This window comes from Moschus berezovskii, chromosome 21 (assembly GCF_049115385.1).
Source record: "Moschus berezovskii isolate FMDL1 chromosome 21, NW_MosBer_1.0, whole genome shotgun sequence".
NCBI classification, from domain to species: domain Eukaryota; kingdom Metazoa; phylum Chordata; class Mammalia; order Artiodactyla; family Moschidae; genus Moschus; species Moschus berezovskii.
This window is the reverse complement of record NC_142480.1, coordinates 51,015,258-51,031,211: the sequence shown is the minus strand read 5'-3', so window position 1 is coordinate 51,031,211 and position 15,954 is coordinate 51,015,258. Positions and strand designations below refer to the sequence as shown.

General features: G+C 48.5%; 1 protein-coding gene across 6 annotated transcripts in view; it reads right to left on the bottom strand.

Annotated features, from left to right (window-relative positions):
- Positions 1 to 15,954, bottom strand: part of NTRK3 (neurotrophic receptor tyrosine kinase 3) — a 436,755-nt gene that overhangs the window by 110,309 nt on the left and 310,492 nt on the right. Inside the window, exons 13-14 of one of the 6 annotated variants that reach the window (XM_088829671.1) lie at positions 9,690 to 9,824; positions 5,597 to 7,927 (exon numbers count right to left, since the gene is read on the bottom strand). The exons of the other annotated variants lie outside the window; for them this stretch is intronic. Coding sequence (XP_088685797.1) covers positions 7,809 to 7,927; positions 9,690 to 9,824 — 254 coding nt within the window. The 3' untranslated portion in view covers positions 5,597 to 7,808. Of the gene's footprint in view, positions 1 to 5,596; positions 7,928 to 9,689; positions 9,825 to 15,954 lie in introns of those variants that run through there. 6 annotated transcript variants of the gene reach the window in all.

Sequence of the window (15,954 nt, the reverse complement as noted above, 5' to 3'; positions counted from 1 at the left end):
CAGGGGATGCAGGGAGAGTTGCTCTTCCTCTCTCAGAGAAGCCAAGCTCCATTCTTCCTGCCTTATGCCACTGCCCCTCCCTCTTCTCTTAGACAAATCAAAGTCAGACTCACGGACCTCAGGGAGACTTTGAGTGGCTTCTATTGCAAAGGATCATGGGAAGACACATGATCCGGAGAAGCCCAGAGCTACTGTGTTTTCCAGGCTTGAAAGGCTCACCAGAGCCCTCAGTCAGGACTTCTCTACAGCTCTGGCTATTCTCTTAGAATCTGGTAACCTTGTCTTTCCCCTTCACCCAAGTAGTTCCAAACTCCTTCCCAAACTGGATTGGCACAGACCTGGCCTTGCCTTTGAGACAGAATATGAACCATCAGCATTATCTGTGTCCTTCTAGGACCCGAGCTTCTCAGAGATCCTCCTGCCTTTCTCTTTCTTGCATGGAAACCAAACATGCTTGAGTCAAAGACTAACTGCAACGTCTCCCCAGTTCTCACCATGCCCAACACCCAGAACCACAGGACATCTGAGCAATGCATGTGCCTGCACCAGAAGGCAAGAGGGGTGGGGAAGCAAGAGCTAGTGCTCTCAGGCACACACCCAGGAGGGAAGAGGGTCCCAATGGACAGAGAGGAAAAGGCAGCGAGATCTTAAGGCTCATCAGCCAGGCAGAATTCTCCTCCTTGAGCAGCAGAGCTTAAGTCCCAAGGGAAAACTGGGGTCACTTTGTAGAAGCTTTACCCACTGAGTAGGAGAAACTGAGATTAAAATCCTACCCAGATGGACCTCAGAATCCTGATGGAATGACCAAACCATTCAAAAAAGCAGACAAGGAAACTTCTCTCTTGTCAGCAAGAGATCTTCAACTTACTTTACATGCAAGGAGAGTGAAGGAGGCTTATTTAGCTCTGGGATATATGGTCAAATTTAGGCTGAGGTTTTCTTGAGGGGAAGTGCATAGGATGGTGTGTGTGTGTGTGTGTGTGTGTGTGTGTGTGTGTGCGCGCGTGTGTGTGCGCGCGCACATGCTAAGTCACTTCAGCCCTGTCCGACTCTTTGTGATCCCATAGACTTGTAGTTCACCAGGCTCCTCTATCCATGGGATTCTCCAGGCAAGAATAGTGGAGTGGGTTGCCATGCTCTCCTCCAAGGGCTCTTCCTGACCCAGGGATCAAAGTAGCATCTCCTAGGAAAGGTGGATTCTTTACCACCACATCACCTGGGATGGTAAGGGATTTCTAGAGGGAAAATGCAGAACCAGAGCCATCCAAGGCAAATGGGGCCGTAGACAGCTTCTCCAAAGCTCCTAGAACAATGAAGTTGTGGGAGTGGGGCAGAGCTCAGTGAGCAGGCTAGTGGAGCTCCAGCCCCCTGGACAATTCATATGCAAACCAGGTTCCCCCGACACTCCCCCCTCTGGCATGCTGAACCACTGGGACCTCAGGGCAGCCGGCATCACTCCACCCTCACTCATCTCGGTCCGTCCCTCACTGAGACTCTCTCCTCTTCTCTCCCTTTCAGAGTCACGCTGGTGGCCATCTGTGAGTCTAGGGGGAGCCCCAAGGCAGTAAGCACTGAAGGAACAAAGGCCCTCGGCTTAATCTGCGTCTGGCATGGTCCAGGAAGCTACAGGCAATGCAGTCACCTTGCATTGATCTGCTGTCTCTGTAGGATCAAACCCTCCCTGACATCTTGCTCTTGGATCGGAGATGCATGAGGCTCTGCCCAGGTCTGGCCTTGACCTGCAGGAGCTGGGTGGAGCCAGGGAAGTGTCACTGACCCTGTACTAGGCCGAGGTCATGCCTGCGGCTGGGGCCAAGGAGGATGTGATGGCTGGAAGCTTGGCTAAAGAAAGGAATTCCCAAGTAAGAAAGGAGAGACAGGGCAGTGCAGAGCCCAGCTTCTTGCCTTCCAAACTGAAGATGCTTGGCATCTGTTGTCTCCCTGAGTGGCAAGGACATGGCAGAGCTTCCACGTGGCAGGAGGTCTTTGGGGAAGGGTGGAGAATGTTCAGGTGGGGGTGCAGAAGTCAAGCAAGGCTCTTCCTTCCACTCCCTTCCAGTCTGAAGCTGCTCACATTGTCCAAACCTGGGCAGCCTCAGTCACCAGCTTCAGGACCAGGTGTGTCTCGGCTGATCCTTCTCAGCATCAAAGATGCCACCCTTGTCTGTTTGGAAATCTCACCAACTGGAAACCAGATGATTTAACTCAGATCTAAGAACAACCATACTTTCAGGCAACCAGGGTCACCAAATGCTAGAACAGGTGAAGACAGAGCAGGGCGGATGCTTTTTTCTGGGGAGTCTTTCAAAATCACCGTGCTTGTCTGTTTCCAGAAGGATGTTAGGGATGGCAGCTAGTCCTAAAGACCCCTGAAGGACTTCATCTCAGGAGGTGGGGGGAGCCTATGGTTATTGAGTCCCCAGGACTTCAGCTTTCCTGGAGCAGAAGATGGATTGCTCTGTGGTGCAGCTGAGAGCACTGGGCGGTCAAGGAGATCCCGTGTCAGACTTAGCTCTGCCATTCACAGCTGGCCTGGTCATTACTGACTTTCGAGCTTCAGCTTCCATGGGTCAAACAGGCCTGGCTCTGAATAGGTGCTTTGTAAGTTTGACATGATTGTTATTATGTTCCCCAGGAAAGCCCTTCTTTGGAGCTTGTCAACCAGTTTCAGGATCTAACCACGCAACGCTAGTGAAAGACGGAGGTCCTCTCCAGAGCATGTCCCTGGAAAGCCCTACACCCGAGTTCCCCACTGTCCTACACATTCTTACGGAGAGTGATTTCCCCACACTTTGAGCTTCAGAAAACAGTGTTCAGAAGAGGAGCCCCTCAATCCTTTCCTCCAGGATGAAGATCCAGAGAGCACACAATAAGTACACTCGGCTCTGGGCTTGAGCCTTTGCCACAAAGTCCCCCACGACCAAACACAAGCTCAAGTTCAAAAAAGCCACTATGAAATCCTGTGGGCGAGATTCCAAACCGAGAAGGTCACAGAGCTGCAGGACTTGTAGGTCCCCCTGAGCCTCCCTGGATGAAGCCAGTCCAAGCCAGCATCCTTAGCAGGCTGAGTTCTGTTCTCAAGGCCTCCCTGTGCCAGCTCAGACAGCTCCGGAACCTCTAACGTTGGGGTAGATGCCATGGGACTTCAGGAAAGCATGGGAAACAGAGTCTTGCACACTCAACACGGTTCTCCAGCTTCAGCCAGTCCTCATGCCTCCTGGGAACTCTCTCACGCTTCCCTGCCACCTGCCATGGTCTCTTCTGCTGCTTCAAGCCTTAGTGCTCGTAGATGTTCCCACTTGCACCCCAAGGCCTCTCCTTACACTTTAGAGACAAAATAGAAGCCCCCAGACAAGGCCTCTCTCACTCCCTTGCCTCGCAAACCCCTAAACCCTCATCTCTTCTTCTTCCTCTTACTGCCCTCTCCCTCCACGTGGGTGATGCTGGCCCTTCCTCCTGAGGATGGCTGCTTTTCTATCCCATCTTCCCAGGGCCTGTTTCTACTCATCATTTTTTCTCCCATGAATTGGCAGGCTCTATGCATCCAGATAAAACAAAGCTTAAATATCTCTAAGTGAAAGTGTTAGTTGCTTATTTGTGTCCAACTCTGTGACCCCTAAGAACTGTAGCCCACCAGGCTCCTCTGTATTCCAGCAAGAATACTGGAGTGAGTTGACATTTCCTCCTCCACGGATTTTTCCCAACCAGGAGATCAAACCTGGGTCTCCTGCACTGTGGGCATGTTCGTTACCATCTGAGTCACCAAGGAAGCCCTAAATAATGAAATCCCCTCTGGAATCCATGCAGCCTGATAGTCCCAAAGATGGTTTCAACCCTTGGGGCATCCCTGGTCCAACTCTAGAACCCCTGAGAACAGGAGAATGCAAAGCTGGGGCAACCCCCTGCTCAGGCCACTCTATAGAAAAGGAGCTTCCATTTGGGGTGAGGTGAGGGGTGGGGCTCAAACAGAACTAGACTCCGAAAGGAGAGTAAGTGAGTAAGGATAAGTAGAAAAGCACAAACCTAGCCTGATCCATCCCTGTTGGACTTCCACCTTGAGCTCACCCACCCACTTTGCCTGCCTCATCTTTACTTCCTAAGTAAGAAGCTCCAACAAAACCTACTGAGACCCAGGGAGGGGTCCAAACCCTCCCAGAAGCCGTTCCCCAGCCCCCAGCCTCCTCTGTTGCTCCAAACTTCCTACATACAAAGTCCTCTCCTCCTAAAAGGAAGATATTGTAAGTTGCACTAATGCTCAGTTGCTCGGTCATGTCCAACTCTTCGAGACCCCATGGACTGTAGCCAGCCAGGCTTCTCTGTCCATAGAATTCTTCAGGCAAGAATAGTGGAGCAGGTAGCTGTTCCTTTCTCCAGGGGATCTTCCAGACCCTTACTTCCTCACAAATTCTATAAAATCCTTATTCTTTCAAAGTCCAGCTTAAAACCCTAATTATTGCCTGTGATATTTCTGTTGTTCCTCTTAAACAAAATTAAATCTGTGTGCCTCTTGTTTGATTTCACAAAAACTTACTGATGCAGTCATTAAGACCTGTATTATGATGTGTGGTTATTAATGATCAGCTTTTCTAGGTCTGTCTCTCAAGTTTAATTATGTATTTTTAGGACTAGATTATGTCTGTGCTACCCTAAGACCTAGACCAATGTCTAACAGTTAAAAAAATACAGACATATATATTTTTTCAAGTGCTAGACACTGGCTGTATGTGTGTATATGCATCTTCAATCCCTGAATTCTACCCTGAAATTGCTAAGCAAATCCTGACTTGAGAAAATCCAACACATCGCAACTAAAACCCGTGCACTGAAATAATGTCTTGCATTTTGTGAGTTGTTGTTATTGTTTAGCTGCTAAGGCGTGTCTGACTTTTTTGTGACCACCGTGGACTAGCACGCCAGGCTCCTCTCCTCCGTCCATGGGATTTTCCAGGCAAGAATACTGGAATGGGCTTCCACTTCCTCCTCGGAAGGCATTTCAACACTTCTAGCTGTGTCAGGGCTCAGGAACCAAGGGCAGACAGACATAGCCGGCTCATCTAAGCATTTCAGTCTCAGTAGGACCCCAGGACTCTCCTCCTCCCTTTCTCTGGTAGCCCACATGGGACCTGCCATGAGAGCTTGGTCCACCTGAGGATGTACGTGCCGTGTGTGGGGAGGAATGGGGGTGTCTCTGAGTAATCAGCAGTTTGGCCTACAAACTCAGAGCCCCATCTTTCTCTGGGCAAAGTCTCTTCCCCAAGATTCATAAGGGAGCTATAAAACCACTCCAACCAAGGGAAAAATCACACTGGCTTGCTGGTGCCCCAGAGATAAAGGATCCCTTGACCCCACTCCAGAGCCCCTTACACCTTAGTTCTGAAGAAATAATCTCCAAAGGTCTTGGCTGCTCAGACAACAGAAGAATCCTCTGCCACCAAGGAGGCGAGAGTCTCAGTCACCTGAGTTGTATTTGGTGGAGTCTGGTTTGAATTTTGCTTATGCCTCTTGTGCTGTGTGACTCTGGGTGAACCGATCAGCTTCTCTGTGCCTCTAATACCTTCAAAGCAAGATTGAGGAAACACTTCACTGTTTGGGCTTAGCGTGTATCTGGAGAGGTCTCAGTGAAAGCAACCAATGGAGCAGATTGTAAAATCCTTTGCAAACAGGACTTGGCTAAGAAATTTCTTTAAAAGAGTAAAATAGGGAGGAATTAAAAAAAAAAAAAACAGGGGTAGCCTGAAATGTCTTTAATATTCTTTGCAAAAATTGCCAAATAAGAGGTCTGATTCAGTCATTTCATTAGAAAATAAAGTGTTTATTAAGAAACTATACACTGAACACTCCTATAAGTCTCTGTGGAAACATAACGCCCCATGGTCATAGCACAAGGTGAGGAAAAATGGCAGAATAAAAGATGTTGGGATGGATGAAGCCTGGGAGGCTGGAAATGAGGTAATGAATTACAATAATCAAAAAACATCATCCTCAAGCTTACTCCTTAAAGCCACACTCAGAAAGAGGCCCTGGCCCAAAGAGCTGGCAGGACATAGAGGGGAATGGCCAGACATGAAGTGGTGGGAGCGGGGTGGTGGGGAGCTGGAAGGGGCTGATAAACACATCCTTTGAGGTCCTGGAGACAAGCTGAACCCCCACATGATACTCTGGACATTCAGGTGCCCGAGAGGCCACCCCAGATACTGGGCAAGAACTTGGAAAGCTCTGTATTTTCAAAACCCACAGAGGGTGTCTCCAGAACCAGGCAGGGAACCTGACATCCACAGGACTCAGGACCTAAAACCCTAAGAGGGAATCCTAACCCCCGGGGAAATCTCCCAAGGCAGAGAATCTGCTATCGCTGTGCATCCTCACTCCCAAACGCAGTGGGTTAAAACCACCACCGTTTTGTCCTACAAGCTCCCCATGGTTGGCCCTTTCCTCTTCCGTGCTCCACCCTCAAGGGGGCAGCCTGCGCTGAGCCCCCACAGTGGAAGTACCAGGGGTGGGAGGAAATAAGCCACGCCCCCAAAATCTACTAAGCCAATATGGCAGCAAATCTAGGGGACTTCCAGGCCCTACATCTATACTTTTCCTAGGGAAGCTGGGGTAAAGGCATTCCCTCCACTCTCCCCCAGCTGTGGATCAAGGTGAAAATGGGGGAAACAGATCCCTCCTCTTTGGGAGAGGGTGGCCATGGAGTAAGGCATGAGTCAAAGCAAGCAAAGTAAACACATATATTGACCAGAGGACGGGATGACACTTCCATTGGTGCCATGAGAGGGGCTCGAGGAGGCCAATTTTTACGTCTCTTCCCCTTCAGTTCATCTTGACCTTGAAATGGTGATTCCATTGGGTGCCGAAAGTTCTCAGAGTCAAGAACAAGTAAAAGTGGGGGAAGAGAGCCAATGCCGGGATCACGGGCCAGCAGGAAGGGCCTTGGTCCCTGGTTTCCTTGTGGTCCCTTGTGGTCCTAGCAGGATGCCCGGTTCATGGGCAAGACCTCCTGCAGCCAGAGCTCGTGGGAACTGCAGGTCTAGGGGCCAAGAAGGAGCCCTGGAGAAATCCTCTTCTCCAAGGGGTTTTCTAATACCACTCACTGTGAGCCATTGCAGAGAGAAGAGGAAGTAGGGGGAAAGTGTGTCCCCAAAAAGACATGGTTTTCTCCACCAAAAAAAAAAATATATATATATACGTATATATATAGAAAATGATTGGTTTCCATTCTTTCCTCTGAGACCTAATCTGGTGCCAACACGTGGGCCTGGCTCCCCCTCCTCTCACCGCGCCGTCTCCACCTCTCCTTAGATGTTCTTCCCCACGGGAGGCTGCAGGGCGACGAGGTCACTAAGAAAGTGGCCTGGTATCCTAAGGAGAGCCAGGGAGACCCCATGCTTCCAGGCAGAGGAAGCGAGGCTGGAGCACGGCTGGACTTCATCAGGCTGTCTCGTGGCGGTTGGGTTGCTTTTGGAAAGCAAGAGACTGGCTAGTATGTTTAAAAGATGGTTCCTGGTGCACAGGTTTTTAATTCTCTTTATTGGCTCTAAAGATGATGGCCGGAGCTGCCTTGGAGGCCAGAAAAAAAAGGAGCACAGTGATGACTGGAAGGGGGAGGGCAACCCTGCCAGTGGCGGATGGGGGCGGGGACACGCCCGTCTTGGTGGCGATAAAGGGTGCGGGGAGGGGGGCATCGGTGGCTCATGTGGTTTCTAGTTAGCATCCCTGGCTCCAAATGGAACAATGCCTAGAGCTTCCAACCTCTCAGAGGGCCCAGCCTACCAAGGAGACATCAAAACAGGGAGGCTTAAAAAGAGTCTTTAAAAGCCATGACGTCCTTTGCTGAAATAGACATTGACATCCTCAACATAGATGCCATGGTTAAGAGGCTTGGAATGTCCGGGAAGGCTTATTGGATTCAACATAATTTCTCTGAAACCTATAAAAAACAAAAACAAAAAAACAGAAAAACAGAAAAAAGCAAAATAAAGTAAAAACCAAAATCCCCAAAGATGATCAAAACTAGTAAGGGGAAACAGAGTGGGAGCTCGAAATTGGGGGTGGGGTGGGGTGTGTGTGTGGGGGGACAGGGGACAACTGGAGATACGAATACAGATATACTGGAAACAGCCAAACGAATTCTCAGCAAAAGGGAAGGATAGGAGGAGGGGATTAACTTAAACCCAAGCATGGTCAGAGAAACTGGAAACACTCCACTTTGGCTGCGGCCTCCACTGAACCGAGGAAGGGATGGGAGCAAAACATTTGGGGGCGTGGCCTTGGATCGTCCTAGAAGAGGAGGAGCAACCTCCTCTCAGTAGGAGGAGGCCCTGATGATGAGCCTGGGAGGGAGGTGGGGAGGGGGTGTAATCACCAGGGTCCCTGGGGAGCAAAGGGGTCAGACATTCTTAAGGGATTCTAGTGAGCTACTTCTAATCCTCGCTGGCATAACGTGGACCACCTTTGACTGCACCAGGGTGGGGGTGCTGTACTCCAAGACTAGAAACACTTTTGTTCACTCTGTCCTTTATTTCACCCATTCAGTGGAAGGATGGCTGACCACTCCACCTCCCCATCATGCCAAGTCTTAGGTGCTCAGTCGCTTCAGTTTTGTCCGACTCTTTACTAGCCCATGGACTATAGCTCACTAGGCTCCTCTGTCCATGTGATTCTCCAGGCAAGAGTACTGGAGTGGGTCGCCATTCCCTCCTCCAGGTGATCTTCCCGACCCGGGGATCGAACCCACGTCTCTTACGTCTCCTGCATTGGCAGGCGGGTTCTTTACCACTAGCGCCACCTGGGAAGCCCTCCGAGTTTTACAGGGGATGGAAAAATCTTGCATGGGTGGCGCTGCTGGTCACCCAGCCATGGGCAACCTCAGGCAGGGAGGACTTCCACGCTGGCTCAGCTCGACTCTGGCCCACATTACCATGGAGGGAATTTGGATATCCAGAGATGTGGGTAATCTCGATCAAATGTCCAGAAGGAGGTTTTTTAATCAATCTCAGATTAAAATCATGTCTATAAAATAATGTCTGTAATGGGCATGTGTTTGTTTAGATGCATGGGCAGACAAGACAGGAGTAAGCCTATCTTTTTAGGAAAGCTGCATGCAGGTATGTGGAGGGTGTGATGGGCAGTTGGATGTGATGGGGAGAGATTTGGGTTCATTGCACTGAGACTTTCCCCTCTTCATTCTTAGGACATATTACAATGAAAACAGAGTTGAGTCATCTTGGATGCTTGGCGCCTTCCCTCTGCGGGCATTGGGGTCAGACTGTGGAGACAGAGGAAAAGTTCCTCGCTGATGACGCCATGTTTAGAGGGAGACTCAGTCTCAACGTGAGATGTTTGTATGATACCATCACTGTGCTAACCCAGGACAAGGGCTCTCATGGGTCTGTGCAAAGGCCATGGGACTGGGCAATCTGCCCAAAGGGTCTCTGACACCCTTGCTTCTCTCCAAGCCATAGTCCCTCATAGTCCCAGATTCCTCATCTAGGCCCTGTGAAGTATCCTGGCCTGGAAAATCCCCCTCACCTAAGGGATTTTAGTACCAGCCCACATCAGGCACCTAGTCATCCCCCAGTCCTCAGGGACCTATGAAGACATCATGAGGTCTTAAGATTTTAAGAATCAAAATTGGTGAGGGGTGGAGGGGGTCTGTACTGCATACAAACATGTCAAAGGAGGCAACTCACCATGTGACCTTGGGTAAGACACTTCCCCACTCTGGACCTCAGGCTCCTCATATATATAGTGAGTTGATGGGACTAGATGGTCTCTATTGTCCTTCAAGTTTAATATCCCATGATTGTCTATGTTTGAAAAGACCCCTGGCAGAAGAGGCAGACACGGGAAAATTAGTGGTCAGTACTGAGCCCCAAGTGCGAAGACAAGGGGAAGTGGCTTTCTTCAGTGCACAGGGCCGGAAACAGAAATCCAGGTGTTCCCAGCTCCTGTGCTCACACTGCTTTAACTGGAGGGGTATCTGCCTTATTTTAAGTATGAAATCTAGATACATGGTCTTCTGGCATGAAAGAACTGCTCGAGGGAATCACCATAAACTCTGTCCAACCTTTCCCTACCATGCTTGCTCCCATCTCTCTTCTTGGGCAGGGGAACCCTGAACTTGTGCCCACAGCTGCTTTTCTGCATGTCATTTCTGGGGATGGAAGGATGATCCTATGACTTGAGGGATGATCCTGCAGGTCTTGAGTCCCCCTTTGGGGCCCATCCCCCCCATAAAAGAAGTTCAGCTGCTCTCCAAGAGGGAAACAACTTGACAAGGGGGAATGAAGAGCAGAAGAGATGGGGTGTTTGGCTGTCTCAGGGCACAACAGTCAGAACAACAAAAATTTCTGGTCCCCTTAGAGACCTAACAACTCTTCTATGAAAGAGGTATCATTATAGCTTGAGAATGAAATCTCCTTTAGAAGCTACGCAGCATCGCAGGCCCTGGAAGACTCCATGTCAGATCCATTAAAGGCAGGGCCAAGGTCTGCCTAAGCCTTTGCCAAGGTCCCTGAAGCTGCCTCCGTGAACATGAGTCTTTTCCCATATGAGCCAGGATCTGAAGTTTGTTTTCTCTGGAACTCTTTCCCAGGTGGAGCCTTTCCAAGATTCTAAATGCTGAAGCCTGATAGCATAAGAGGCAGAGATCCAAAATCTTCCATTGTTCCCCCTTTCACTCAGAACAACCCCAGAGCAGGAAGGAAAAGGCATATGCTGTGGGAGGTGGGGGTGAGGCAGGGGAGGCCAGGACCACATGGACAGCCTGGGAAAGAGACAGATGGGTGGAGGGAAGGCCATAGTGGGCAGACACACCTCTGAAGAAAGCCTCACCCACCCGAGGCCCACGGATCCCCACGTCTAACCTTCTCCACCATCTGTAGACAGCATTCCCCAAAGTCATACAGCACAAAGTTACTTGTAGACCCTCTGTAGTTCAGAATAGAGCCTGGTCTTCGGGGACCATCTAGGTGTGTGTTTTCCTGAGATGTGAACCAGAGACTCTGGGGTTGTTTTGGGGAAGGGAGGGCAACTGGGAAGGAAGAGGCTCGGGAGTGCTGAGCACCTGGACAATTGGATGAAAGCTTCCCGAGCCAATCCCCTGGGGCCGAAAGCAGGTTGCATCCTCAGGGGCAAGTTCTTTAATATTCACTGCAGCAAGACCAGGGCTAGCTGCTGTGGTTGTGCAACACAAAAGATGGCCTACACCTAGACCTTCACACTCCTCTGTTTTCCTGACAGTCTTGTAGAGCCCATTGATCTCATGCTCTCTGGTTCATCCCAGCCCCATTCTTATGCTCTGGCCTGGGGAGTCTAGTGCTAGCAGCCTTCCAAACACCTGCCGGTGAGAACCGCCTCGCATCTTCTGCCTACACACTCTCCATCCAATTGGATTCTCAAGGCTTCCCCTTCTGTTCCTGCTTCTTCCTTTGTTATCCGACATGGTCATTTTATTCCCAAACTCCATAAGGCGTGTTTGGGTTATGGCCTTGATAAAAGGCCCAATACCAAGCGGAGCTCTACTGGATTATTCCCCAACATTTCCTCTTGAAATATATTCGTTCATCATCTTTACATTGCTATGTCACAAGAATGCTTAGAACTTACATATCCTTGGCTGTGAGAAGGAGGAGGTTGAAATACACAGGAGTTCTGGCACCGAGGTCATGGATGGCTTAACTACAGGGAATCAGAGGCACAGAGCAATGCAGATGCTTGTCCAGAGAGATAGTAAGAGCAGGAGGGTCCTGGGATAGACGTAGGGTGGGGAGCCTGATGGGTACCTCACCCCAGGCACGGGGCATTCTAGCCACAGCCTCCACATGGTTCCTCAATGGGTGGGAAGACATGATGGGAGCCTCAAGTAATACCAGTCTGTAACAATCCTACCATTCAATACATCACTGATCACCCTGGAATCCAAAGATCTATATAACTCAGTGATAGTGTCAGGCACTGCTTACAGGTAATTCAGCATCTCCAGTATCTTGGTGGCTCAGACAGTAAAGAATCTGCCTGCAATGCAGGAGAGCCAACTCACTGGAAAAAACCTGATGCTGGGACAGATTGAGGGCAGGAGAAAGGGGAGACAGAGGATGAGATGGTTGGACAGCATCATCGACTCAATGGACGTAAGTTTGAGCAAATTCCAGGAGACAGTGAAGGACAGGGAAGCCTGGCCTGATGCCGTTCACGAGTCACAAAGAGTCAGACACGACTCAGCGACTGAACAACAACAGCAACAACTATATCTTTTATTTTATTTTTAAATCTTTTTGGCCACACCATGTGGCTTGCAGGCTCTTAGTTCCACAACCACGGATTAGACCCAGGCCCTGGCAGTGAAAGCTCAGAGTCCTAACCACTAGACCACCAGGGAAGGCCCTCCAATAACTCTTAAAAGTTCATATTATTAAATCTATGTTACATGTGGGGAAACTGAGGTTCAGTAATATACATTAAAAAGAAAAAAAAAAACAGTTCACTTTGTGGCAGAGTCTGATACTGAACATTCCAAGTTCTTTATAACGTTAAACTCCTTGTCATTAACTACTTTGCAATATGGTTTCTATTTGTTGCAAATCGATATTTGGGAAAAGGAGGCAGAAATGGAGTCAAGGCCACAGTGATGGGGACATTCTCCATGGAAAGCAGGGCTTTTTCTCTGGCTCCTTCTGCAAGGCCTGGCTGGTGGGCTGGAGTGTTCTTTCCTCACTGATGGCTTCCCTAGCCAGAGAACTGAACATCCCCGTGCCAGCTGATGCCCAGGCCGCCTCATCTTCTGTACCATCTTCTGTACTTCTGTAGCCAGCCACACCTACCACTTTGCTTGTCCTGGGACCTTCCAAGTAAAGAATCCCAAGCCCTGTACAGACACTGACCCCTTCATTCTGTGTTACTTCCGGGAGTTCCACTTAAGAAGGATGCAAAGGAAACCTGACGAGAGAGAATCATGAATTTGGAGAGAAGAGCAATTATTCAGAACACAGTCACACCAAGAGCAAGCGTGTAAAGTCAGAACCCTTCTGGGAAGTATGGAGCCCAGAAGAACTCTCTTCCCGGCACCCTCTCCTTGGGTCACTATGTGAACAAAACTTGAGAAGAAAGGGCACAATATGGTAAAGAAAACGTCCCTCATAATGCTGCCTGCTTCATTTGCTGCCTTTGCAGTAGCCTCTGGAAGGTCAAGGGAAGAAGGTCATCAAAGAGTCCTAGTGGTCCTAGGCTGTGACTCTGGTTACGTGGTTCTTCATCTTTTGCCTCTTGATGTGGCTGTTGCTTTTCTCAGTCTAAGGTCTTTCATCTCCTGCCATCAGATTCAACGAAAAGCTGGTGGCACTGAGCCAGGGAGGTGAGACCCAAAGGCCTAGACTTGCTGGCCGCAAACTAACTTGCTTAAATCGCTCAGATCATTTCCTCTGTTATTCTGAGGTTGCAAACCTAACCTATGGGCCACCTGTGGCTTTACGTTGCATCTCTTTTTAGCATAATTTAAAGCAATTTTTGAATCAGCCTGCAACATGTAAAAGCTGGGGGATTTCACATTTAAAATGTCCCTATTTCTACATTCCTTTGAACATCCAAGAGTTCTGAGAGTGCTGCCGGCCTTTTGGCACAATCGTTATCAGCTAGAGTAAAGCAGTGGCCGCTTTGTTTACACAGGGTGTGTGTTCTCTAATTTGCCATATACCCCACCACTCCCTATTACCTCTACCTGGTTCCATCATTTATTCACAATCCCTGAATGCTTTGTCTTAGCATTTGAGTTTAGAACTTTATAATAAATGTAAAGCCAGCACTAGTTAATAGGCTGTGCATTAAGAACCAGGGAATGCCATGTCAGCGAGCATCACTGACTGTCCCTATGATAACCAAATGTATGCTCCCTCTGGGTATAGTGGGGCTTCTCTGGTGGCTCAGATGGTAAAGAATCTGCCTGCAATGCACGACACCTGGATTCGAGCCCTGGGTCAGGAAGATCCCCTGGAGAAGGGAATGGCTACCCACTCCAGTATTCCTGCTTGTAGCATTCCAGGGATAGAGGAGCCCGGTGGGCTACAGTCCATGATGTCCCAAAGAGTCAGACACAACTGAGCAACTAACACTTGCACTTTTCACTGGTCATGGTTAAAAATGATAAAGAAGTAGCTGGAAATCTCCATCAGAAGGACAAACATCTCAGAAAGAGGAGTTAGTTCAGGAGTTGAACTCTATGGGTAAGAGGGCACTGGGTTCAGAAATTGAGCTCCCAGGAAGAAAATATTCTACAGACTACTTACAATGCTGCTTTTGGGGAAGAAGAGGGTATTGGAGTATTTGCATTATCAGTTGGTTGTGTTTCCACTTTGCTTGGCACATATAAGGCACTTGACCAGAGGTTGTCAAGGGCCAGCTAGCAAGACTTTATAATGCAGCTGTTAAATTTCATGGGGTATGATTTGACCCAAAGTATTCCCACATCCCTGCAGCAACAAACAAGCTACAAAGGCTTCTTTAGCATACTGAAATGTACTTGGAACTGAAATGTCCCTCTTGTATATTTCATGGCTAAGAGTATTGAACTGAGATCCCCAACTTCAGCACACAGCACCTCTTCCTGTAAAGTTGCCTCAATACTGCTGGGAAAATCAATGATGAGACCGCCCTGGCCCACGTGCAAAGTCTGGTTCCAGCTGTGCGCAGATGCTCTAAGCGAGGGGGCTGTGGCTGAATGTAACCCAAATGTGAATTAGCTCAGGGAATCGTGCCAGGGGAAGTCACAGCGGGAGGGCATCCATGCCTGGGTGAGATAAAAGGGTGAGGAACACTGAGATTCTCAGACAAAAGCAAAAGGCACTTCCCGGAAGGAATCTTGAAGGCTCTCCTGACTCTCCCTGGAGGAATACTGCAAAGCTCAAACTCAAAAGGAGGAGGATATGCCTGGGGGCTTCGCCCTTGGCATCACTATTGTCCCAACAATAAGCTGAGCTTGGCTCAAAGAAGTGAAATGTGAGTCCCAGAGAAAGCAAAGTTCCTTCCATTCCAGAACACTGGTGAAGTGACCTTTCAGAATCACAATACTTCATAAGCCATGGAGTAAAATTAGTCACCTGGCAAAACCTGTTTTCCATTCTCAAAATTAACCATATAAGAGACAATTTATCATACAGGAACATCTCTTGCTTAACTGAGAGGAGAGAGAACCTCAGGTATGAATAGCTTTTATTTTCATCTCCCTCCCCGCATTTCAAAATACTTGCCTTTATTTTTTTCTTTTTCTTTTGGCATGCAGGGTGGGGGTGGGGGAGGGGGAGGGTCTTCTCTCTAGTTTTGGTCGGCAGGCTTAGTTGCCCCAAGGCATGTGGGATCTTAGCTCCCAGATCAGGGATCCAACTCACATCCACTGCTTTGGGAGGTGAATTCTTAACTACTGGACCACCAGGGAAGTCCCCAAATACTTTATATTCAGCACATTTCCTCCTTTTTGATTCTTTTCATTCTTTTCAAATGTTTGAAATATCTGAAATAGGAAAGTATAGAGATGATCAAAACTGGATACCCACCACCGAATATTAGCAATTTATTACATTTTGAAATATTCTTTTCAAATTTTTGAGAGAGATAGATCACATTACACCTATTGCTATCAGCCCATATGAATCCATCCATCATCCTGTTCCACATCTACTCCCTCACCAGAGGTAACCACTGCCCTGAGATAGATGAAACTCATTTCCAGGAATCTTTTAATAATCTGGCTGCAGAGGTATATATCTGTTAAGAAAACTGCCCAAGTTTACATCTTAAAACAAGGGATGTCTTCCAGATTTATCCATGTTTAAACATGTAATTCTTATTCATGAATTATAACTAATGGAGTTCAGCATGTGAACATGCTACAAATTTTTTGCCTGTTCTACCAGCTGACATTTATTCCCATTCTGTCGTAATTCCTAAAAAAGGTGCAATAAATAT